At 35.3% G+C, this 25,301-nt stretch overlaps 1 protein-coding gene across 9 annotated transcripts in view; it reads right to left on the reverse strand.

Moving 5' to 3' along the window:
- The window catches only part of ATRX (ATRX chromatin remodeler), a 183,759-nt gene that overhangs the window by 7,990 nt on the left and 150,468 nt on the right, over window positions 1-25,301 (reverse strand). For 8 of the 9 annotated variants that reach the window (XM_051968398.1, XM_051968397.1, XM_051968401.1 and 5 more), the window contains 3 exons: window positions 23,134-23,311; window positions 21,148-21,342; window positions 656-805 (listed from right to left, as the gene is read on the reverse strand). In XM_051968398.1, coding sequence (XP_051824358.1) covers window positions 656-805; window positions 21,148-21,342; window positions 23,134-23,311 — 523 coding nt within the window. Of the gene's footprint in view, window positions 1-655; window positions 806-2,862; window positions 3,019-21,147; window positions 21,343-23,133; window positions 23,312-25,301 lie in introns of those variants that run through there. The other variant, XM_051968400.1, reaches the window with a different exon arrangement.

The raw sequence follows: 25,301 nt of genomic DNA on the forward strand, positions 1-25,301 counted from the left end.
CAGTTTATAGGATCACAGATTTACAGCTGTAGGGGATTTAAGAAGATGTTATTTAGTACAATCCCCATTATTTGAAAGAGAAGAATTGGGGGGAAGAATGGGTTAGTGAATTGTTCAATATCATATTTAATACTTACTTGCTTAGTATTAGTATCTAGTATCTACTTACTACTTAGTAAGTAAAAGCATTGGGATTCAAACCCAGGTGTCCTGTTTCTCAATCTAGCAGGATCTCCCCACTATGCCACATAACCTACAATTTCCTTTTGTTCAATCATTTCAGTTGTGACTGACTCTCTGTGACCCCATCTGGGGTTTTCGTGGCAGAGACACTGGAGTTGGTTGGCCATTCCCTTCTCCAGCTCATTTGACAGATGAGGAAACTGAGGCAAACAGGGTGAAGTGACTTGCCCAGGGTCACACAGCTAGGAAGTGTCTGAGGCCGGATTTGAACTCATAAAGATGAGTGTTCCTGATTCCAGGCCTGGAACTCTGTCCACTGCAGCGCCACCTAGCTGCCCTAATCTATAGGATCTCCAGATCCAATCAATCTCTATTTCTTCTTCAAGGAATACCCCTTCACTGGGCCCTTGCTCCAAGTGCTCAGATTCTAAATGAGGACCCCATTTGCCACGGAGAAAGGGAGTAGCCTTACCTTCTTTTCAGCTTCATATTCAGCCCAAGCCGCTTTCCTCTCCTCCTCAGTCAACTCTTCTTCTTCTTTGTGGTCCAGAAGAGAATCGTGCTCATGATATCCTACGATATGTTCTTTATGTATCTGAAGCAACTCTGCAAGGATTGTGTCCTGTTCAGATGTAAAGAAGTGAGATGGCGTGAGGTTTTCCCAATAAAATGTATGCCCTGACACTAAGAACTTCTTAGTTCTGTTGGAGATGGGACACTTATACTGGCAGTACCAGTTAGTTATTGCCCTCAGAATAGCAACAACAAGCCTAGGAAATACCCAAAGATACGGGGGACTTCACTGCTTCAAAGGTCTCTTCCCATGGATAAAGAGACTGACATGTCCATATCATGAATCTGCTACCCCTCACCTTCCTACAATTATCAAGTAATTATTGTTTTTCTAGTGTCCTCCCCCGCCCCCCATGAAAAGAAAGAAAAAGAAATACAGTCCAGTTATATTATACAAATATAGTTAAGCGAAACAAATCTCCATACTGGATACCTTCAAAAACTATGTTTCTCATGTGGCATATTAAGTCTGACACCTTCTGACCACCTTGGGGAGGGGGAGGGGGAGGGAGGGTGTGTGTGTGGGGGGTGTGGATAGCATTCTTCAAGAGTCCTGGAAGGGAGAGATTGCAAAAGCATTTCCACATCATATGAGTGTCTCTTGAAAGGACTGGATATGTTAAGCTAGTTAAATGCACAGGGCTACCATGTGGAGAGGGGATTTATTACTCTTCTTCTGTCACTGGCTCTGTCCTTTGGGGCCAAATTGAAATCCTGCAAATACTGGAAGACAACTAGCACGGTTCTCCCAAATCATCACTTCTGTGAAGTTTGCGACGCTTACAGACCACCCACCCGGAAACGTCCACTATGTAAGATGGGACTGGAGCTCAGCAGAGGGATTACGGTTACATATACAGATATGAGTCATCTGCCAAGGAAATGGCAACTAAATTCCAAGGAGCTAATAAGATCACCAAATGGAGAATGGAGAGAGAAAAGAATAAGAAAGAGGACAGGGTCCTATGGAACACAATTAGGGGAGGGAATATTGAGAAAGATCCACAAGAGAAGACCAAGAAGAAGCAAGCAGATACAAGAGGAGAAACATGCAAACAGTATTACAAATGCCCATTAGTGTCTGCAGTCGGGAGGTTCCAGCTAGGCAATATTGTCAAATGTCATGTAGCCATCAAGTAGGATGAGGACTCAGGTCAGTGGATTTGACAATTAAGTAAAGAGTTTCAACTGAGTGGTAGAATAAGAAGCCAAAGAGAAAAGAATGGAATTTGTCTGGAGGTTGGCAGTGAAAAATAGAAGAGCTATAGAATGATAGCAGGAGCAAGGTAAAAAGGGTGAGGCTATGATGAGCATGTTCACAGGCAGCAGAGAAACAGCCAACAGGAGAACAAACAGAAGAGGGGAGTGGAGTGGCACAGTCCAGGATTAGTGACTGAGAAAGCTATTAAGGCTGAAGAGGGAAATGGCCAAATACTTCGTGTCTCTGCCAAGAAAACCCCGGATTGGGTCATGAAGAGTAAAATATGACCAAAGTGATTAAACAAGGATGATATCAAGAGGGTGGCAGTTATGGAAGGTGATGAGAATAAGGCTATAGCAATCCGCTAGGGCAGTTGAGAGAAGTAGAACATGGAAATTGAGATGGATGGCCTAGGATGTCAGAGAGGACATTAACGTGTATGTTCAAGTTCCCAAATACACAGGAACGGTAGACTTGTAAGGAAAGATGATGAGTAAGTTCCTAATCTTGTTAAGAAAGAAGAGATAACAAATCTGAAAGGGGTGACAGGGATGAATGGAATGAACCTCACAAAGGAAGCTGGTGAATGATGGTTAGAATGAAGGTCTGAAGATGGAAGTAGGGAACAACAAATTATTGTAAACCATTCACAGATGATACGAGCAACTAGCAGTGGCCAGAACCTTCTGGGGATTGGAGGGCTCCCTTGAGTACAAGAAGATGAGAGAATATTAAAAGAAGAGATGCAAGGGGAAGAGAAATTTAATATTAAGCAGAAATTGTAGAAGGAATTATGAAGGAAGACAGAAAAGGAAAGACACTAGGGAGTGGTAAGATTCAGCCAAAGAGAAATGAGAGTAGGTAGCCAAAGAAGGTGCCCATTTCATCACTAGGATTAAGGGAACAGATGACACAAATTCCTACCCACAGAAACCAAATGTGTGTGGCCTGGAGCTTTCAGGATCCAATGATGGAAGGCGGTGTGGGTTCAATGTTTCTTCTCCAAACACCAGGGAGCTGTGCTTGAGGGAACTCGGGGCAGTAGTCTGGGTACCCAGGGACTGGAATGAATTCACATATGGGAGCAACTCAGCAGTTTCATCTAAAATGGTGGAAGATGAGTATACCCAGAAGGTATTTCACAAATAGAATACTCATTTGGCCTAAAGTCACCCTGTGGTCAACCTGCTACAAATCTCAACTTGCACTATCACAGTGCGTAGATGACAGATACATGGGCCATCACTGGGACTGATATACATTGCCTTTGCAGACTGACAGGATGTGCCAGCAATTACAGAGAACTCATTTTCAGTAACCCATACTAAAAGGAAGATTTCAGCAAAAGTGATACATAATACTATTCTGTGTCATCTGAGAATTTCATCATGAAATACCTTGTAGGTTTATTTTCGCTTAGATTTTTAAATATTATTATTTTTTCTCAATTCTCAGATTAAAAACTTTGTTTTTCACCAGGTCTTTCTTTCCAACTGCTCCTTCTATACATTTCTGGAGGGATAAACCCAATCCAGGATGCACGTAGCACATCTGAACTGTTTTCCATAATCCTACAAATAAATACAATATAAAAAGCGTATACTAGAAAAGCTTGCTTTGAAGACTGTTTACATACACATAACCAACACTACTTTATCAACTATTAATCAATGGTCCAACGGGACTACTTTTGTAGAGCAATGGCTTGACAAACACTAAAAAAACCGGAGCTGTATATTATTTTAAATGGAATTCAGAAGGATTATGCTATTAAGTATGATCCACACATTTCAATTACTATCAATCATGTCAGCTTGCCCATCAAGCACAAATCAGGTTTCTAAGGATTTGGATTAATTTAAGTGTTGAGATCTGGTTTGCCATCATTTATGCACGGTATCATGCATAAGTTAGAAGTCAGTCTTTGTAAATCTTCTTCCAATTCTTGCTCCATGTTGGACAAGATCATGCTCAGGTAAGAATCTTACCTTGCCATTAGGTTATTAAGATTACTCCCCACTTGTGATAATTTATAGAGTTAGGAGAAATGACAGAATTCATTTGAAGAAATCTCAAAGAAAAAAGACAGAATGAAGGGAAACTAGCTCCTCTAGACCTCAGATTTTACTTAAGTTACATGATTCCAATCATTTGGAACAAGTAAAGAAATGGAAAAAAAAAAAAAGATTAATGGACCAAGGCTGAAAGATTGATCACAGTCACTAATAACTAATGTGAATTCATTCTATTTTACTTGACCCAGATTCAGGATACTCATTCTCTGGTCATCTTCATGCTATATTGCCTTTCTTATACAACTTGCAGGCCCCTCTCCCCCCACCCCATTTCACTACCACTGCTGAAAAGGACATTTTAATCAACTGTCCATACGAATTGTTCCTTGTAATTTTCCTGAACAAGAAATACATTATTATCTAACTCCATGTGTATGGGCGTGTTCCAATATTAAAATATAAGCCCCCTGAGGGCAGGGACTAGTCTTGCTGTTAATATTTGTGTTGATAGCACTTAGTACAATGCTTATCATGCAGTAAATAAAAGTTTAATAAATGTTTTTTCATTTAATAAGAGAAATGCAAATCAAAGTAACTCTGAAGTTTCATTTCATACTCTGAAAATGACAAAAGAAATGTTCAGTCGTGTCCAACTCTTTTGTCACCCCATTTGGGAATTTCTTTGCAAAGATACTGAAATGATATGCCTTTTCTTCTCCAGCTCATTCGACAAATAAGTAAATGGAAACAAACTCTGTGAAGTGCCTTGCCCAGAGTTTCCCATTTACTATGGGTCTGAGAGGAGATCTGAACTCAAGAAGAGGGGCCTTCTGGACTGCAGGATTGTCATTCTATACATTGTGGTACCACACTTAACGATATGGGTAGTCAATGCTGAAAGGTGACTTACTAATAATATACTACTGGCAAAACTGAACTAGAGCAACTATTTGTGGAAAAATAATTTGAAGTGAGTCAAGAGAAACTAAAAATGCTCATACTTTCTAAACTAAGGAGGTTAAGACACAATGAAAAAAAAATCCCATATACAACAAAATATTCCTAGCCATTAATTATTGTAAAAGCAGAAGAATAGATGCCCATAAGAAGAACCAAATGAAAGATAGACTATGAAGTAAGCAGAACCAGGAGGACAATCTATACACTTCCTTTTACTGTTTGGACTTGGCTTGAGATGTCATTTATTTAGGGAGCTCTTGGCTGTCAAGGACCTCCCATTACCAGGGCAGATCTGCACCTACTCTGAGGCTTAAGAATCCTAGACCAAGGCCCCAGTTTGTGTCAGAGGCAAACCTTGAACTAAGATTGTCCAGACTTCTAAATTAGCTTTCTTTCTACTTAAGTAAGCTATGCAGCCTCAAAGTAAAAGAAAAAAAAAAAAAAACCCGTGCTGAATGCTTTGTAATTATGATAACCAAAGCTAAGCTGTAGAGAAGAGATGAAAAAATACATTTCCCTTTATTCGTTGTAGAAGTTGGGAATTATAGAAATGAGGTACTATAAATACTGGTCAGCCTTGATAGCTATTTCCTGAAAAGGTCCCCCCCCCCCCCACTTTCGTTTTTTTCTCTTATAAAAAGATGGCTCACTAAGGGTACGGGAAGAAATATGTTCAGAAATGAGGGTGATATAAAAACAAAACTTGCATGAAAACAAGTTATAAACAAAAGGCCTTTTAAAGTAATTTGTGAAAATAAAGATTTGTATAATAAGTTAAAGTAATTCACAATACATTAACAAAGGAAGTAAAATATGGCTGAAGTTGGCCTCACGTCTAACAGCGCAAGAAGATCCATATAATCAATGAGAGCAGGAAAAAGCTGCCATTTAGAGTTTTTTAATTTTCCCTCCAAGATGCCAACCTCTAAACACTTGTCTTGAATTTCTGCAATATTCACAATTATTTGTTCTTCCTATCTAAGTCTATGGAGATGCAGCGTGGGTATTCTTTAAAAAATTATGTAGTTTCAGAAACGACTTATCTCCACCTCCCTCCCTCCCTCCCCCCCTCCCCCATAAATACTCAGGAATACAACTGTAGTGTACATTGGGCAATTTCTAAGTTAACGAAATAATAAATTCTCTTATTAAAAATTCTGACATTCATTTGTAACCACTTTTACCTTAATTATGTCAGATAACATATTTAACCTCCACAATAATCAAGCACATCAAGGAGCACAAGGAAAAATCTTTCTGGGAAAGGTCCAGGTAAAAAATAGTTTGGAACTCTTAATTTAAATATCAATACTTAAATATTAACATTAATACTTTCTCATCATAAAGTCTAGTACAATATTGAGTAGAAGGATATTCAATTACACTAGATAAAGCAACAAAGCCCAGATGGTGTTGCTGGCACAGGTATTTTTATTCAGCACATTTAACTTCTCATTCCGTGGCTTATATTCTGTTTAAGGGCTATACAGCTTTACATAAACAAGATTCAAGGGAAAGAACGATAAAACCAGATAATCTGGAGCCAAATCCTTAAAATTACTCTGTTTAAAAAAAAAAAAAAAAAGACACGGGCAAAAGCTTACTACAAGGCTCAAAGTCCTCTCCACAACTCACCTATTGGACACAGTATTTTGTTTGCTAAGATTATTGCTATCTGGCAAATAAGTAGAGGTCTTAATCATTCCTCAGTTTTTAGTTCTTATGCTCACACTTTATTTCAAAATAGAAGAGAATAGGCAATGTTTACTGAAATAGTTACTGTGAGACAGAACTGGAAGTCATTGACAATTAGGAGGCACACCCTTCAAGTCCTACTTCAACACTTCCTAGTCATGTGACCAAGGCTATGTCCCTGAACCTATTTCCCTCAATTTTCTTATCTGTAAAATGGGGATAATAATAGCACCTACCATCTAGGGTTGCTGTTGTGGGGAATCATATGAGATAATATTTGTAAAGTACTTACACTGGCAGTATCTGAATTATGTTAGTCATTTTTTTAGGCATGCCTGATTCTTCATGACACCATTTGAGGTTTAATTGGTAGAGGTAAGGAGGAAATTTATTCAAAGACTAACTAGACAAAGCTACAGGACTTGTCCTGTACAAGCTGTCCTGTAGTTTGGAATGGCAACTAAGGCAGTTTAACTGGAATCAGACCGTGAAGTTTTATATTTTCTCTGAAAGGCATTAGTGAAGCACTAAAGATTCTCTTTTTGCAACTGTAGGGTAAGGCAGATTGGAAGACAGACCCATTTAGAAACCACAGCCATGGCTCAAGCAAGAGGTAATATGGTTATAAATCAGTACGGTAGCCAAATGAGGGGATATGGGCAAAAGAAGTTGTGGAAGTAGAATTGGCAAAATTCCACAAATAATTGGATCTGGGGAGAATGGAAGGAGAGAGAAGATTAAAGGATGACTCAAGTTATGAATATTGATGACTAGAAGGATAGTAAAACCCCTTAAGAGAAATGGGGAAGTTTCAAGGCAGAATGAGTTCAGGGGGAAAATGATTTCTGTTTTAAAGCCATTGAGTATGAGATACCTGCAGGACGGACATCCAGATAGTTAATTTAACAGCTAGTAATATAGGACCACAGTTCAGGTCTATTGTCCAGCCTGGAGTTGTAATCCAGATTCAGTCATACACACACATACGCACACACAAAGTAATTCCAAGCAAGTCACTTTACCCTGTTTGCTTCAATTATCTCAGCTTTAAAATGGAGGTCATAAAAACATCCATCTCGCTGCATTGTGAAGATCAAATGGGAGAAAAAATATCAAAGTGCCTGGTACATAGCAGATGCTACGTAAATATTAGTTATTATCACCATTATGATTTTACTATATTGTGTCTAGGCTTGGAAGTCTAGATGAAATCAGTTTCATTACTGATGAATACTATGTCCTGAAGACAATTTGGTGGTTGTTGTTGGTCAGTCGCGTCTAACTCCTTCTGAGCCCAATTGGGGTTTTCTTAGCAGAGATACTGAACTGGTTTATCATTTCTTTCTTCACATCATTTTACAAATGTGGAAACCCAGGTAAACATAGTTAAGTGACTTCCCCAGGGTCACAAAGCAGTAAATTTCTAAAGCTAAATTTGAACTCAGGTCTTCCTGACTCCAGAACCAGCTCTATCTGCTGTACTTCCTAGTTACTCTGCTCTCCCTCCCAAGAGCTAACTTTTGCCCCAGAATTTTTTTTAAAGTGGCAGAATTTCTTACATGAAAATCACAAATTACATTTTTTCTTCCTTTTAGCCATAGTTTAGCATACAGACTCTATGATAACACTATATAATTTTAGGATACAACAAATAAATGATATTATTAAAAGGAAAAAGGTATGGGTAAAAGGATACAAAGAAAAATTTTTGTGGAAACAAATAAGGGCAAAATAAGTTACAAAAAGAAAATTCATACAATGCAAACTCCTGGTCCAATATACAACACTTACAATATGTGAAGAATTTCTTTAAAACATGCATATGTAACAGTTACTATAGAAACAATATTATCAAAAACAAAACGGAATATAATCCATACTCACTTGGCCAACAAAATCATCAAAATGTGGTTTATATTACATCCAAATATATACGTTTGCTTTCTTTGTTTAAACTTTATTTTGCATTAAATAAGTAACGGAATTTGAAAGCTAAAGAAATCAGATTTATTTTATGGTTACTGCTCTTTAAATTAATTAATCAATTAATCAAACAAATAATGATAACTCAAATAGTGAAGAATGTAATATTTTAAAGCAGTTGGCATAATCACAGTATTTTCTTATCAAATATTTTAAATTCTATTCTGTATGGCAGGGGGCAAAGAGGGACTACTTAGGAAAAAACAATGTATTTGCCACATGAATAAATGTTTAAGCCCGACTTCATGTCAAATTTCAAGATTTTATCACAACACATCATGGAAGTATGTACATACTCCATCACTTATTTGACAAACACTTTCATTCACTTATTCAAAAAACATTTCTTAAACTCCTACTATTCCCAGAAAAACTACACTAATGTTTAAATGAGAAATTGATTCTGTCCCCATGGGCTGCATGTCTACCAGGGAGATGAGGTACACATTGATGATAAAACAAAATTATTACAAGAAAGAGTCTAGATTCTAGTAAATAAGTCTAAGATTCTTGCTTTTAAAACTCACTGGAAGCTGACTTAGAAAAATGCAATCCACATCCCAAGAGCGAAAGCATTCTTGCATCTTAAGGAGACAGAGCCCCAAGGAGAAGCAGCTGGGCATTGTGGATGGAGAGCTGGCCTAACAAATGCTAAGACTTCCTTTCAATGAATAATGGCTTTATGGCTAAATTCCCTTAACTTGTCCTCACCCCAGGCTATTCTGTAAGACTGTAAGTAGCTCAATAGTTGGTGCAGAGAATTTCTTCATTAGGCTTTCTCACTACTCAAGAACCCACAGATCTGATAAGGAAATTAGGGGTAGGAAGCATTGTAAGGCATTCTTTCATGAGATGAAGAAATTTAATGGATAAAAACAATACTAAAGTAAAAATATAGTCTAGACTACCTGGAAAGAAGTAGACTCTGGATACATTATAAATGTGGCAAGAATGATAAGCTATAACTGGAGATAGCCTTTTGTATGGTATCAAAGAACTGGAAGCTAAGACTGTGTATCAATTGAGAAAAGGCTATAATAAATCATGGTATACGAATGTAATAGAATACTCTTGTGCCACTAGAAATTATAAAAGGGATGGTTTCAGAGAAACGTGGGAAGACCTGTATGCAAGTGAAGTGAGCAGAACCAGAAGGAATAAGTCAAACAATGTAAAAATGAACAACTCTGAAAGATGTAACACTGGTCAATGCAATGACCAACGATGATTCCAGAGTCTTAATGACGACAAGTTATTTTCTTCCCGATAGAAAGGTGATGGCAATACACTTCAAATTTATTTATATATATATATGTATATATATATATATATATATATTTGGACATGGCCACTGAAAGTAATTTGTTAGACTTACACATACGTTTTACAAATTCTATTTCTTTTTTTCCAGTGAGGAATGGTGGTGGAAAAAAATGAAAGTTTGATAACTGACAAAAGTTCCATTCAAAAGAGGCATAGTTAGAGAACAGAAACTAAAAGAAAAAAGATTGATTATTCAAATGAGCTCTCTATTTCACAGAGGCCGAACAACTAATAATTTCTTGAATTCCCTGAATTAAAGCTTTATCTACATATATGTAGAGGATGAAGGCAACTAGATGGTGCGGTATCACACCTACAGCCAGGAAGACTCAACTTGCAGAGTTCAAATCAGGCTTCAGACACTTAGGTGGGTGACCCTGGGCAAGTCACTTAACCCATTTTACTTCAGTTTCCTCCTCTGCAAAATGATCTAGAGAAGGAACCTTTGAAGCGAGACAATGATTTTTCTAGCTTAGAATTAATGATAGGAAAGGAAAGGAAAATCAGACACAATTTGACATGTACCGTGGACATTGGGACAGAATTTCAAAGGCTTAGAGAAAAGATATATAAGAAATATTATACAAAAATTCTACTGGTAGAGGAGGCCAAGAAAGGAAAGGGAAGTGCTTCAGACTGAAATTCTGAAGATGCAAAGAAAAATAATTCTGATAAGAAAGGGAAAGGAGGAGTAACCCAAGGATACTGATTTGGTAACAAATGGAACTCATCCATCAACCTATTTTTTTTTAAAGATACATTTCAAAAAAGGAAGCAAGGGCAGGTAATAGAAGATATATGCAAAAGTATAGCATATCATGAAGTGCTAAAACGCAGAACGATCTAAATCTGGCTAAAAATGCTACAAATAAAAAAAGTGCCTCTACTCCCTCACCAAAACAATTATATGGGGAAAAGAGAGGGATCAAAAAAAAAGGCAGAAGGCTCTGGACAGAGGGAGTAAAGTTGAAAATTGATCATGAAAGTTGAAATAGTCACCCTTTCTTTTGTTTCTGTTGTCTTTGATAAAGAGAATCTTCTTTGGACTAGAAAGTACCAAATTAATTCTCTAAAATGTAATTAAAATCCCAAGCAGGTAGGGAAGATTTGTAGAAGAGAATCTAGCTATCTATGATGTGTTCCATGTCACCAGGCTCAGAAGAAAAGTGACATTAGAAAGACAATATGGACAGCAACAGCAAGATTATATAAGGATCAATTCTGATGGACGTGACTCTCATCATCAATGAGGTGATTCAGACCAGTTCCAACGCTCTTCTGATAAAGAAAGCCATCAACACCCAGAGAGAGGACTGTGGGAACTGAGTGTGGACCACAACATAGTATTTTAACTCTTGCCCCCACCCTTTTTTTTTACTGAGGCAATCGGGGTTAAGTGATTTGCTCAGGGTCATACAGCTAGGAAGTGTTAAGTGTCTAAGGCCACATATGTATATCCATACAGTTAAAAAAAATAACCATATATATCCATACAGTTAAAAAAAATAACTATATATATCCATAGTTTAAAAAAATAACTATTTTAAATAAAAAAGTAAAGTTTAAAAAGTTAAAATAATATATATATATAATATATTGTATTTAACATATACTTTTAACATATTTAACATGTATTGGTCAACCTGCCATCTTGGGGGGGGAGGGGGCGAGGGATGAGGGGAAGGAGGGGACAAATTAGAACAGAAAGTTTTGCAATTATCAATGCTGAAAAATTACCCATGCATATATCTTGTAAAAAAAAATAAAGTAGTTATTTTTTAAAAATTCTTTTTCTAGCTGGTTCTATCCATTACTGAACAAATGGAACTGATTTGGTTCATCTCATTGTTGAAGAGAGCCACGTCCATCAGAATTGATCATCATATAATATTGTTGTTGCAGTGTATAATGATCTCCTAGCCCTGCTCATTTCACTCAGCATCAGTTCATGTAAGTCTCGCCAAGCCTCTCTGTATTCATCCTGCTGGTCATTTCTTACTGAACAATAATATTCCGTAACATTCACATACCACAATTTATTCAGCCATTCTCCAATTGATGGGCATCCATTCAGTGTCCAGTTTCTGGCCACTAGAAAGAGGGCTGCCACAACCATTCTTGCACAAACAGGTCCCTTTCCCTTCTTTAGTATCTCTTTGGGATATAAGCCCAGTAGTAACACTGCTGGATCAAAGGGTATGCAGAGTTTGATAACTTTTTGAGCATAGTTCCAAATCGCTCTCCAGAATGGCTGGATGTATTCACAATAACACCAACAATATATCAGTGTCCCAGTTTTCCCACATCCCCTCCAACATTCATCATTATCATATTTCATCTCATCTTAGACAATCTGAGAGGTGTGTAGTGATATGTCAGAGTTGTCGTAATTTGCATTTCTCTGATTAATAATGATTTGGAGTATATTTTCATATGTCTATAAATAGTTTCAATTTCTTCATCTGAGAATTGTCTGTACATATCCTTTGACCATTTATCAATTGGAGAATGGTTTGATTTCTTATAAATTAGAGTCAATTCTCTATATATTTTGGAAATGAGGCCTTTATCAGAACCTTTGACTGTAAAAATGTTTTCCCAGTTTATTGTTTCCGTTCTAATCTTGTATACATTAGTTTTGTTTGTACAAAAGCTTTTCAATTTGATATAATCAAAATTTTCTATTTTGTGATCATAATGATCTCTAATTCTTCTTTGGTCACAAATTCCTTCCTCCGACACAGGTATGAGAGATAAACTATGCTATGTTCTTCCAATTTATTTATAATCTCATTCTTTATGACTAGATCATGAACCCATTTTGACCTTATCTTGGTGTACGGTGTTAAGTGTGGGTCAATGCCTAGTTTGTGCCACACTAATTTTCAATTTTCCCAGCAATTTTTGTCAAATAGTGAGTTCTTATCTCAAAAGCTGGAGTCTTTGGTTTTGTCAAACACTAGATTATTAAAGTTACTGGCTATTTGTCCTGTGAACCTAATCTATTCCACTGATCAACTAGTCTATTTCTTAGCCAATACCAAATGTTTTTGGTGACTGCTGCTTTATAATATAGTTTTAGATCTGGTACAGCTAGGCCACCTTCATTTGATTTTTTTTTTTCATTAGTTCCCTTGAAAGTCTTGACCTTTTGTTTTTCCAGATGAATTTTGTTGTTATTTTTTCTAGGTCATTAAAGTAGTTTTTTGGGAGTCTGATCAGTATAGCTACAAATAAGTAGATTAGTTCAGGTAATATTGCCATCTTTATTATATTCTCTCCATCTATCCAAGAGCACTTAATATTTTTCCAATTGGTTAAATCTGACTTTATTTGTGTCGGAGGTGTTTTATAGTTTTGCTCATATAGTTCCTAACTTTTCCTCGGCAGATAGACTCCGAAATATTTTGTACTACTGGCAGTTATTTTAAATGGAATTTCTCTTTGCTTCTCTTGCTGTTGAATTTTGTTAGTGATATATAAGAATGCTGAGGATTTATGTGGTATTTTAACCCTTAAAAAAAAAGACAATAAGGAATGAAAGAGGTGCCATAGGTCTGAATATGGCTACATGTCCCCATTTCAGGAAAAGGAAAGAATGTCATCTTCACACTTAGGCCAATGGATGCTGATCAAATTTTGAAAGAAATGGCTGGTCAACATCTAGAAAAGAAAAGAGCTGTTACAAAAAGCTAGTACATCTTTATAAAGTATAGGTTACACTTTGAAAGTTCACATTATGTAAAAAAGCTCATCTTGGATGCACGAATGTAATAATGAAACAATACATGTGAGAAAAACTTGATGGAAACTGCTAAATATATTGCCATTTGCTTTAACTGCCTCAATTTTTTTTTTTTTTGGCTACTCTATAAGAGAAAATGCAGTGAATAGATAGCTAATATGCTGGATGATAGGATCCCTAAAGACCCCAACAAGGGAAAATGTCTAGCAAGATATAAATTAACTTCATAAATACAAGACAAAAGGGGCATGATCCCTAACTTTCCACTCTTCTTACATTGGAATTAACTCTAGATTCTAATATATAATGGCTACACACAATATTCCATCTCCTGATTCAATGGTTTTCCACTGAGTTTCTCCCATGGCCAGAATGTTCTCTCTTCCTCTCTACTTCCTGGATTCCTTTAAGACTTGGATCAAATTTTATCTTTTGGAAGTGACCTTTCCTGATTACGCTTTGGCAAAGCCAAAGCCCCATTACCTTCCATCTACTCTCTCTCTCTCTCTCTCTCTATATATGTATATATATAAAGAATTAAGAAACAGTACTTTCTATTCACATTATTGCTACTCTAGTATAGACCCTCATTATCTCCTGCCAAGAATACAATAGTTATAGATGGTTTCTCTTCCTACTTCAAATCATTCTTTATTCAAACCCATTTTCCACTTGGGTGCCAAGGTAATTTTCCTTTTTTTTCTTAATAGCTTTTTTTTTTTTTTTTAAATAATACCTTTTTATTTTTCAAAATACATGCAAAGAAAGTTTAACATTCACCCTCACAAAATCTTGTGTTCCAAATTTTCCCCCCTCCTTTCCTCCCACTCTTACAGAGCAAGTAATTCAATATAAGCTAAACATGTACAATTCATCTGAACATTTCCACAATGCTAAATGAGAAAAAAAAATCAGATCAAAAAGGGGAAAAAAAAAAAAAAGCAAGCAAACAACAAAAACTGGTGAAAATACTATGTTGTGATCTATATTCAGTAGTCATATTCTTCTTTCTGGATGTACATGGCTCACTCTATTGAAGTGAATCACAAGGTAATTTTCTTAAAGAGTATATTCAGACCATGTCCTTCCCAAACTCAATAAACTTCTATGGCTCCCTATTACTTCTAAGATCTAATATAAAGTCTTCCATTTGACATTGATAGTCTTTTACAATGTAGCCCTTTCCTAACTTTCCACTCTTCTTACATTGGAATTAACTCTAGATTCTAATATATAATGGCTACACACAATATTCCATCTCCTGATTCAATGGTTTTCCACTGAGTTTCTCCCATGGCCAGAATGTTCTCTCTTCCTCTCTACTTCCTGGATTCCTTTAAGACTTGGATCAAATTTTATCTTTTGGAAGTGACCTTTCCTGATTACGCTTTGGCAAAGCCAAAGCCCCATTACCTTCCATCTACTATCTATCTATCTATCTATCTATCTATCTATCTATCTATCTATCTATCTATCTATATCCTCTAAGTATTTACTTACATGTTGTATCCCCCATTAGACTGAGAGCTGCTTGAGGGCAGAAATCCTGTTTTTGCCCTTTTTTTGTATCCTCAGAAAATAGCACAGTGCCTGGCACATAAAAAATGTGAACAATAAATGCCTACTAACTGAAGTCCAGAGATGGGAAGTCACTTAGCCAAGAGCACATAAGTACTAAACTTGTGATCTGTCTATTACAACATGTTCTCAGGGACTTTTCAAATGTTATTTTTATTACTTTAATGAAATTTCCCAAGATCAAAAAAATTCTGCTTGCTGCTTTATGCCTTATATCAAATTCTTTCAATAATGTGTTTCATATTAGTATTAAAAATTACCAATATAAAAACTTCTTCTTACTATCTGGAGGACAATAAAACCACACAAACACCTCATTGTTCAGTCACCTCTGTTTCAGGTATTAAAGCTGAATGGGGAGAGGGAAGAAATCCAAAGCCTCACTGAAGTTTAAAGGCTTATTTTGTTTTCCCTATAATTGCCAACAAGCAGTCTAAACTAAACTAAAAAGATGGAGGTAGCTTAGGGTTGGAAAAGAGAAAGTATGAGAATTTTATACTGGTTTAGGGCTTTTGTTTTCTTGCTAAAAGGTATATAGCACTTAGGCTATGGACACAGTACTTTAAAAGGACAAAACATCCACTTAATCATATTATGAAATATGACCTTGCCCAAGATTTTAATCTCTGATTGCTAAGTAATTCAGAAGTGCTATTACTAGAAAAGGTGTTTTCCTCAATATAATTTACGTAAATTTTAACAAAGGTTAGGGCATTACCTTGCCGATTTAAAAATAGCCATTCAACAGCTAGACAATACGTGAGCAACTGTTACAAATCTGGGTTTCAGGTTGCTTAAGACAGATAAATGCTAGTAAAATAAATTTAGGTCCCCCAATCCTTTTTTTTAGCAACCAGTGATGGGTACAGTCATGATCTTCATGATTTTGAAAGCCCTGGAATCAATAGAGTAGAAAAGGCGTTCACAACAGAAAGTCTACTAAATTTCAAGAAAATATACTAAGGATAAGATTTAAGAAACACTAAGGAAAGGAGGTAAATGGCAGTGGGATAGTAGAGTAACCCAACAGTTTCAACAAAGGTGCTGAGTCAGAAACTTCAAGGTCTAAAAATCCTTTTTTCACATGCTGATTGTAAGGGACAAATCACTTGACTACTCTTCATTTCGGCTTCACTACTTATAAAGTAGGTCTAATACCACCAGTACCTTCCAAGAATTCTGCATAGATTAAGAAAAACTAAGAAAAATATTAATAAATATTACAAACCTGAGTTTCAAAACAGGCAAGTTAAACCAACAAGTATGTTTTAGGCATTTAGCCACTTGAGCAGGTACAAAAGGAAAGCAGAGGGCACAGTAACTTCTCAAAAAGAACTTTGAAAGTCAAAAAAGAAAATAAAGCTCGCCAAATCAATGCTTGATAAGCTGGTAGTCCACTTAGTCCAACCTTCTCATTTTACTTATAAGGAAAAAGTGGTTAAGTTACGTAGGGCCACCTAGCTGTGCTAATTGAAAAGGCACTTCACCACCTCAGTCCCACAATCTCCTTGATACAGGGGTCCTCAAACTACGGCCCGTGGGCCAGATGCGGCAGCTGAGGACGTTTGTCCCCCTCACCCAGGGCTATGAAGTTTCTTTATTTAAAGGCCCACAAAACAAAGTTTTTGTTTTTACTGTAGTCCAGCCCTCCAACAGTCTGAGGGACAGTGAACTGGCCCCCTATTTAAAAAGTTTGAGGACCCCTGGTATCCTTATAGAGAAACGAAAAAAGTTTCAAAGAAGATAACCTAAGGTTACTGGAGAGAAAGACAAAGTAACAAGTATATTTAGATATTACTGGTGGTGTTCACTAAGTCACTCTGTGTAAAGTAAGCTGAAGAATGCAATGAGCTATAAAACTATTCATTTCTAAACTTTGACCGAGGAGTTCTACTACAAGAAAAAAACTCAGAAGCACTATCCCAAATGAAAAAAAAAATGGTGCTCAGCAGCACTACTGCCAGAAAGCCAAGTGCCTATAATACATAAGTAACTATAGAATATTAACAGGATACAATATTATAGTTATTAAAAATGAAAAGTATGCGGGCTATATTTACTAGATGAAATATAGGGGACCTCTGAATGCAATCTACTAAAATGAAATCTCAATAATAGAGAAAACACATAAGCACACATTGGGTGAGAGGGGAGCAGAGGAAACACTTCAATAAGTATAACTTATATCTGAACCTGTGCCATAATATAACTCAAAAACAATAGAATATAAAAACTGCTGTGTAAAACAAATCATCATGCAATAAGAGGCCACAGCTATGTTGTCATCAATAAAGGCGAATATAGAATGAAAATAATCATGGCAGAAACGTATATAGCACTTTTAAAGTTTGCAAAGTACTTTATGAATGACATCTCATTTATTGGTGTTATCTTCACAATAACTTGATGAGAAAGTTAAGATCATGGTCCCAGTATTATACATGAGAACCCTAAGACAGACAAAAATTAAGAGACTTGGCTAGGAGGAGACTTTAAGTATCAATTGTTTCTATTTTTTTCATGCTTTCATTAGTTAAGACTTTATTGTTAGATTCTGTTTAGGGCCGTTTGTCTTATTTGTTTCAAGAAGATATTTCAGTTATTGCATTATAATTGTAAAGGATGTTTTTATTATTCTATCTTTTTATATTTATTCATACTATCTCTATGCTATGACATATATTCAATTTATGTAAAACTTCAATATGGTATTAAGAAATGAGAAGAAGTCATAAGTGTTTTAGCTCCAATTTTTCTAATAATTTGTTTAATTCACTAGTTTACTTTTTGTTTATCTCTGTTAAGACTTGCCCCAAAATTGAGAGGACACTGTGATCTTTTTCTACTGCTGTATTACTGTCTTGAAATCCTTAAAGTTAAGGCACTTCTGCATTTGGAACATGTAGATTTGAGAGTAATATTGGTTTACTGTCAATAGTGCCTTTTGGCAAAATGTAGTTGCCTGTTTGCTCCCTTCCTATGTACTGGAAGTTTGATTTTGTTTTGTTTGATAGTATGATTACAATGACTGGGGGTTTTTTGGATTCATGTAATAGCAATATTCTCCCCTTCCCCTAATATTTATTTTGTATTAGACTGTAGAGGGTCACTCTTTTTTCATCTTATTAGATCATTTAATTCCATTACATTTAAAGTTATTTAATGTAATCTAAGTAATGTAAAAAGTAATGTAAGTAAAAACTCTTAAAGTTATTTAGAGATAGTTTTATGTTTTTTCCATTGTCTCTAATACTTGTGACTAGTTTGTAGAAAATGACCCTATAGCATACAAGACGACTAGTGTGCTAGTCTTTAAATCAAATTCACTGGGGTCAAAAAAAGTAGCTAAAACCCATGAAAGGGTTTTTCCATGATTATCCATGCATTTTGAAGAAGTGGTGATGCTGCCAATTGAGTGACTATTAACACAACAGAAAGCAAAAGGGAATAAATTGCTTTTGAAAGTTGTTTGATGTCTTTTAAGGACATAAAATCTCAGGGAACTTATATTTTAAATTACTTTGATGGTGGCACTATAATTTCAAATTATTTTGAATGAGAGAAAAGTTCACTGACATAGAAAGCATTTGGGAAAAGTCTCATTCTATGGCACACTGCTCTATGAAATCTTTCTCACTAAAAGAGATTACATATATTTCGTCAGGTTAATTTTCAAGAGTTTTCAAATTACTTTTAGAATATCTGTACCCAGTTTAACATTAGTTAATCCCCCCCCTTTTTTTTGGGCTATGTCCATGAATGGATACATTTATTGCACTTCAGTTTTGGGAAACATGTTCTTTAAATGTGCAAGGACATTGTTTGTGGTCTAGTCCAAAGTTATGCTGACAGGAATAGGCTCCTGTAGAACTAGTCTAAAAAGCTAAGTTAGAAGCTTACCAAAAAATGAGAGCAAGAGTTAATCAACCAAATCCCTATGCAAAGAAAAAAAATGCAATTTTTCCTCTCATGTTCAACAACAATAAAAAGATTTTCATGATTATGTTTTTACTAAACAAAAAACATAGCAATCAATTCAAATAAAACATTTAAGTATTTCTAAGTACCAAGATTTTATTTCTTATTTATGAGTAAAGTGATTTAATTCACATTTAAAATCACTATACAGAAAAATCAGTAATTATGCAGAATATAAAGATGTTTCAAAAATATAATTAAAAACAAAAATTATATTGAAATTATTTCAATAGCATTTTCACAGATTTGTATACACAATGCAGAAAAATCCCAAAGCTATTTTACTAGATACGACTTCCATTTTTAAGTGTTGTAATCTTAATGCAGTTTAATCTGAGAATGGAAGACAGTATGGAGTTTAAATAAGAGCATCTAAGAGAGGATCCAGCATGGCAAAAAGCCCCAACTTTATACCATAAGATTATTTAATGAATTAGGATTGCATTTACCGTTAGTTGCCTTCAAGTTATGTGAAGATGCATCTCATAAAAGAAAGATGAGTCTTGCGCTATGTGGCATCAGAGGGCAGAACTAAAGGCAACGAACTGAAGTTGTGAAGTGAGAAAAGAGGCTTCATGGCAGAAATACTACACAAACTACTAAAGTTCTCCAGAAGAGCAATGGATTGTCTTAGGGACAATAGGCTCTCTGTCACTGATGTGGAATCCTTAAGCAAAGGCTAGGTGATAACTTATAAGGAATGCTTTGGAGAGGCCTTGTGGTCAAGCATACAGGCTACATTTTTGTGAAGATGTAATGGCTATTTTAGGGCACAGAACCTCATAAGGTTCATCTACTCAAGTAAATAAGGACAGAGAGGAACTCACACCAACAGACCAAGGAGATCTAATATCTTTTGGAATAAAAAGGGGAGTGGGACTAAGTCAAGTGCTGATTTCCCATCAATTTTTAAGGAAAAATAAAATAGACAACAGACAAAAATAGGTAAATACTAAACTTTCTTGGGGAAATAATTCTATGAAAATTTGAAACAAAATGAATTCACAAAAAGCTAGTCTTATTCTCAATTTCATCGGCAATCTTAGAGAGAACGCCCCTTGGCCAGTGCATAAAGTTCACATTTATTCTACCCATCAACTTTTACCTGCTCAGTGCCAACTAAAGAGGGGCTGCTTCAGTGTCACACACAATGTTGTTTTAGAAGTATTTTTGCCCTCTACTGGGAGTCTATTTAATGAGTGTGTAATGCTTTTCCTTTTTTCTATTCACAAATTTCTGTATTAGAAGGCTAGATTTTTTATTCTGGTAAGAATTTAAAGTCAAGTATTTCGAATACTGTTATAACTGAGCTGTTCTAAAGGCAATTCTCTGTTGCCATGTCTCAACATCACTATGGTTCATAGAGAAGAGGCATAAATATTAATTATAAAGTATTAATAAAAGGGGAAACTTTTTTTTTTTTTTTTGCTATGTCCATGAGTGGATACATTTATTGCACTTCAGCTTTGGGAAACATGTTCTTTAAAGGACTAAGCAGACAACTTTAGCCATAGAAGACAATCAAAGGGAAAAAAGCTAATTTAGATGTTGAGGGGACCATAGACTTCTAAGTGGAGATATGTAGTTTAATCTCATATTATAAATGAGAAAATTGAGCTCCCAAGAGATTTCCCAGATAACAAGTGATGGAACATGGATTGAAACGTAGATCAGTAGACTCCAAAATCATTTTTCTTTCTGAGTTGCTTCCTTGGTTGATGGTGGAGACTTAGTCAATCTATTTTTAAGAAGAAATCAAGCATAAATCCTATTGGATTAACATCCATTTGTAACCTCTTTAGAAAACCAAAGAAACCAGAATCCTGTTCATAAGACCATTACTTTTTATATATGTGTGAAAATTCCCAAGAACATTCTTTAAAAAAAAGTTGACAGTAAAACAATTTATTTACCTTGGGCAGCATAGGAGTATCCCGCTTTTTCTTCTTTTCAGAATTAGGGTCATCTAACAAGTCTGGTTCAAAGGTATAAAGCTCAGTCAATTCATTCATAGTAAAGTGACGCTCCACTTGTTGTTGGTCAACAACTCGAAAAGATAAGGATTGCTTGGTGACCTGGCGATCATAGATCTTATCTTCCATGGTTCCCTAGGAAAGAAGACATATAAGTATGCAGAAGACAAAAACAGGGAAAAAAGTTCTCAATCAGTATTAGTCATAGGGAAGTATAGAGCTTTTGGTTATAACTCTCGTTCTATGAGGCATTAAACAAAATCTAGTCTTCATTAGGACCCAGGAATATTATCACTTCCAGGCAACAAATCCCAGAAAAGACAAAGAGAGGGTGTGTTATGTGTCAATCAACGGAGAGATTTAATAGCAACAATAACTTGAATTTCTATCATGTAATTGATGAGACCTATTAATTGGAGGTGCCTGGAACAAAGAGAGATGGAGATAGTATGGCTGATAGGAGGAAACTAATAATAACAGAAGGAAGACATCTAGGCTATGAGATTGTCACTTCCATCAGTCTTCAAATTTAGGCTTACTTGTTCCCTTATACTCACAAATGTTATAAGTCACAGTTGATTATTGAATATATAATCCATAAGCTTATTTTGTTCTTGATAATGATAATTTATTTTTGCACATTCATTTCTATTCTTAGAATTTAGAGTCCATCCTGCTACCACTTAATAATCTATAATGAAACTTTTAGATATTAAAATTTTTTTTACCTTTTTACTTTCCTGAAGTCAAAAGAAACCTTGTACAAGCAAGAAAGCTTTCAAAATAATTCACCTATGTTAATCAACTTAATGGCTCAATCTAAGTATGAATGACAGAGAAACAGATCAAGTCCATCTAAGTAAGATAATAAAGATCAAGTTTGACTTTTATACACGTGATGTATATTTATGCTTCTTTTTCAAGTTCATATAAATATTCAAAGTGACCACCAATGATATATATGATTAAAACAAAAGGTGGAGGAAAGTTATATTTTGAGAGTCAAAGATTAGATATGAGCAGGGTACACGAATGCTGCATTGGTAATCACGTGACACTAGAAGCAATACAAAAAAACTATCCAAAACCCCCAGGAGGTCATCTATCCTACTTGAGAAAAGCTGAACACTAAGCAGATAAAAAAACAAATCTGTCCAAAAATTCCAAACAAAAATCCCCAAAGAATTCATGAAAGACTCTGAAAAGAACTGTACAAGATCAGAAGAAATGGATGGGTTACGTTCTGTACAAGAAAAAGGGATATGCACACTAGAGAGAATTACTGAAATATACAAGAGATATCAGCAAAAACCCATTTATTAATAAGCAACTACTAGGTGCCACATACTATATTGAGCACGGGGCATACAAAGCTTTAGAGGAAAAAAGCAGTAGTTGTTTTCCAGCAGTTCACACTCAAATTTGAGGTCCTTTAGAAATTTCAGTATTATGTTCATACAAACAATCACATTTTTTTCCTGTTCTATTTTTACTGATGACATGCTATCAGAATCTTTTTACCACTTAGTTTTCCATGAACCTGGTAAAGTGTTTTTCTATTTTATTTCCCAAATATATGTAAAAACAGTTTTTAACATTCATTTTTGTAAGACTGTGTTCCAGATTTCTCTACTTCCTTTCTTTATTCTCTCCCTAAGACAGCAAACTGATAAATTAAATAGGTGCAATTCCTTTTTTTTTTTTTGGTTAAATAGGTGCAATTCTTCTAAACATAATTTCATTTTTGTCATGTTATACACTAAAAATGAGACCAAAAGGGGGGAAAATCATTAGAAGGGGGGGAGGGAAGGTGAAAATATTATGCTTTGATTCACATTAAGTCTGCATAGTTCTCTCTGGATGTGGTCTTTTCTATCCCAAGTCTACTGGAATCTAATAGTTTAAAAAGATGCATTTTAAGCTTACCTGAGCTAAGAACCTATACACATAAACGGGCTTATTTTGTCCAAAGCGATAAACTCTAAATATGCTCTGGATATCATAGGATGGATTCCAAGAGGCATCAAAGATGATCACTCGGTTAGCAGCCACTAGATTGATTCCAAGAGATCCTGCTTTGGTAGAAATGATAAACAATCGACCTCTAGAGAAACAAATACAAACAAAGTCATTTTAGTAATTTCTTTAGTGAGATTAGTACTCATGAGATCAAAATTTGTTATAGCACACTCTTATAATAACATATTATAAAGAAGTTGTAGTTATCCAAGTACAGAGAAGAGAAGCAACAACAGTCAAGACTGTAGTAGTCAGTATGGGAATTACTGAATCAAACTAGTGAGAAAAAAGGAAGGAGTCATATATTAAAGGTTGTTTAGAAACCAATTTAGGCAATTCACAAATGAGATTAAATTCTGTCTTAGAGATAATTTCTTCTATCACAATGAAATTCAGATAACTCTGATGAGCAGAATGTCATAAATAATCTGGAAAAATTACTGTTACACCTATTCAGAGATGTTTCTCACCTTTTTCTAACTTCCCAAAGACTGTTGAGGACACCACAATATTTTGAAATCATGCAGGCTCACAAGCTGGATGTCTACTCCTCACATTCGCTCCTCCCTATAGACAATCTGTTGCTAGGTCCCATGTAGGCCCACATCTCTTCAGGATTAGACTACTACAAATGCCTGCTGACTGGTTTTCCTGCCTTAATCTCTCCTCACTCCAATCCACGCTTCCTTCAGTAATCAAAGTAACCTTGTCATGTCCTTAATAAATTACAGCATCTTTACCTCCTGGTGTCACTGATGTACCACCGACAACAAGAAGCCTTTCCCGATCTGCATTAACACTAACGTCTCCTGTTGTTGTTGTTGTTTGTAGTTTATTTTTTAAACAAATGTACTTGGGATCATAGGTGAGTTAAGAAAGAAAAGTCAGTTGGCATATCTTTAGCATTCCTGAACACTAATGTCTTCTCTATGATGATTATCATCAATTTATCCCCAAAATACCTATTTGCATGTGTTCTTCCCTGTTAAACTCTGAGCTCCCTGAGAGCAAGGTTTTATTGTCTTTTGCCTGTCTTTGTATCCGTCCTGCTTCACATATAGCCTGAAACACAATAAAAACTTAAAAAAAAGATTGTAGTCTGATTAATTAAGACATTTCCCCTGATAATTCCAATTCTTGAAGAAATTTATCCTTAAAGTGCCTTTGCAATCAATTGCTTTAGTGAATACAGGAATGACTGGCTGTCAATTTAAAATGACACCAAGACTTTTTCAGTTAAAATAATAACCTTACATTCATATAACATTTTGCAAATTTTAAAGCACTACATAAATGACAGATTTTGCAAATTCAGTATAAGGTTAGTATATTTACACTAAATGCAATGATTGTAGTAAAGGTATCAATAAAAAAAATTAATCAACAATAGAATCATCACAGAGAAAAAATATATGTCCAGTGGTAAACTATATAACCACAGAGCTTATATAATGACTGTTTTGGGCATAATCCCTAACCCAAAGACTTCTCTAAAGAACTATCTAAAAATTTGCTTCCTAAAATATATTTTTAGTTTAATGCAGATTCTTTCTTATGTGAAAATAAATATGTTCAGGATACAGATTTAGCCTAATAACTACTTCAAAAATTCAAAGAAACTAAGTCTTCATTTACCTTTTCTGTAAATTTCCATTTTTCTTCTCAAAGAATCTATTGCCTAACCTTTTAATAAGTTTTTGTTAATCTCATTTCTTTTTAAAAGAATTTAATATTTTAATGTTTTCTCCAAGTGATATGTTAAAACAATTTTTATCATTTCTTTAAAAAATATTTTGAGTTTCAAATTCTTTCCCTCTCTTCCTCCCCATCACGGCTTAAGGAAAACTGAAGCAATATGATATAAGTGGTACATGTACAGTCAAGCAAAACATTTCACTGTTAGTCATGATGTGAGAGAAAATACAGGAAAAAAAGGGCAAGAAAAATAAAGAAAGTAAAGAAAAAGTATGCTTTGATTTGCATCCAGATCACATCAATTCTGTATGATTTACCTAGAGAGAGACAAAATTTTTCATCACAAGTGTCTTAAATCACTAAATTTTTGAAAATAGCTA

This window comes from Antechinus flavipes, chromosome X (genome assembly GCF_016432865.1).
Source record: "Antechinus flavipes isolate AdamAnt ecotype Samford, QLD, Australia chromosome X, AdamAnt_v2, whole genome shotgun sequence".
Taxonomy (NCBI): Eukaryota; Metazoa; Chordata; class Mammalia; order Dasyuromorphia; family Dasyuridae; genus Antechinus; species Antechinus flavipes.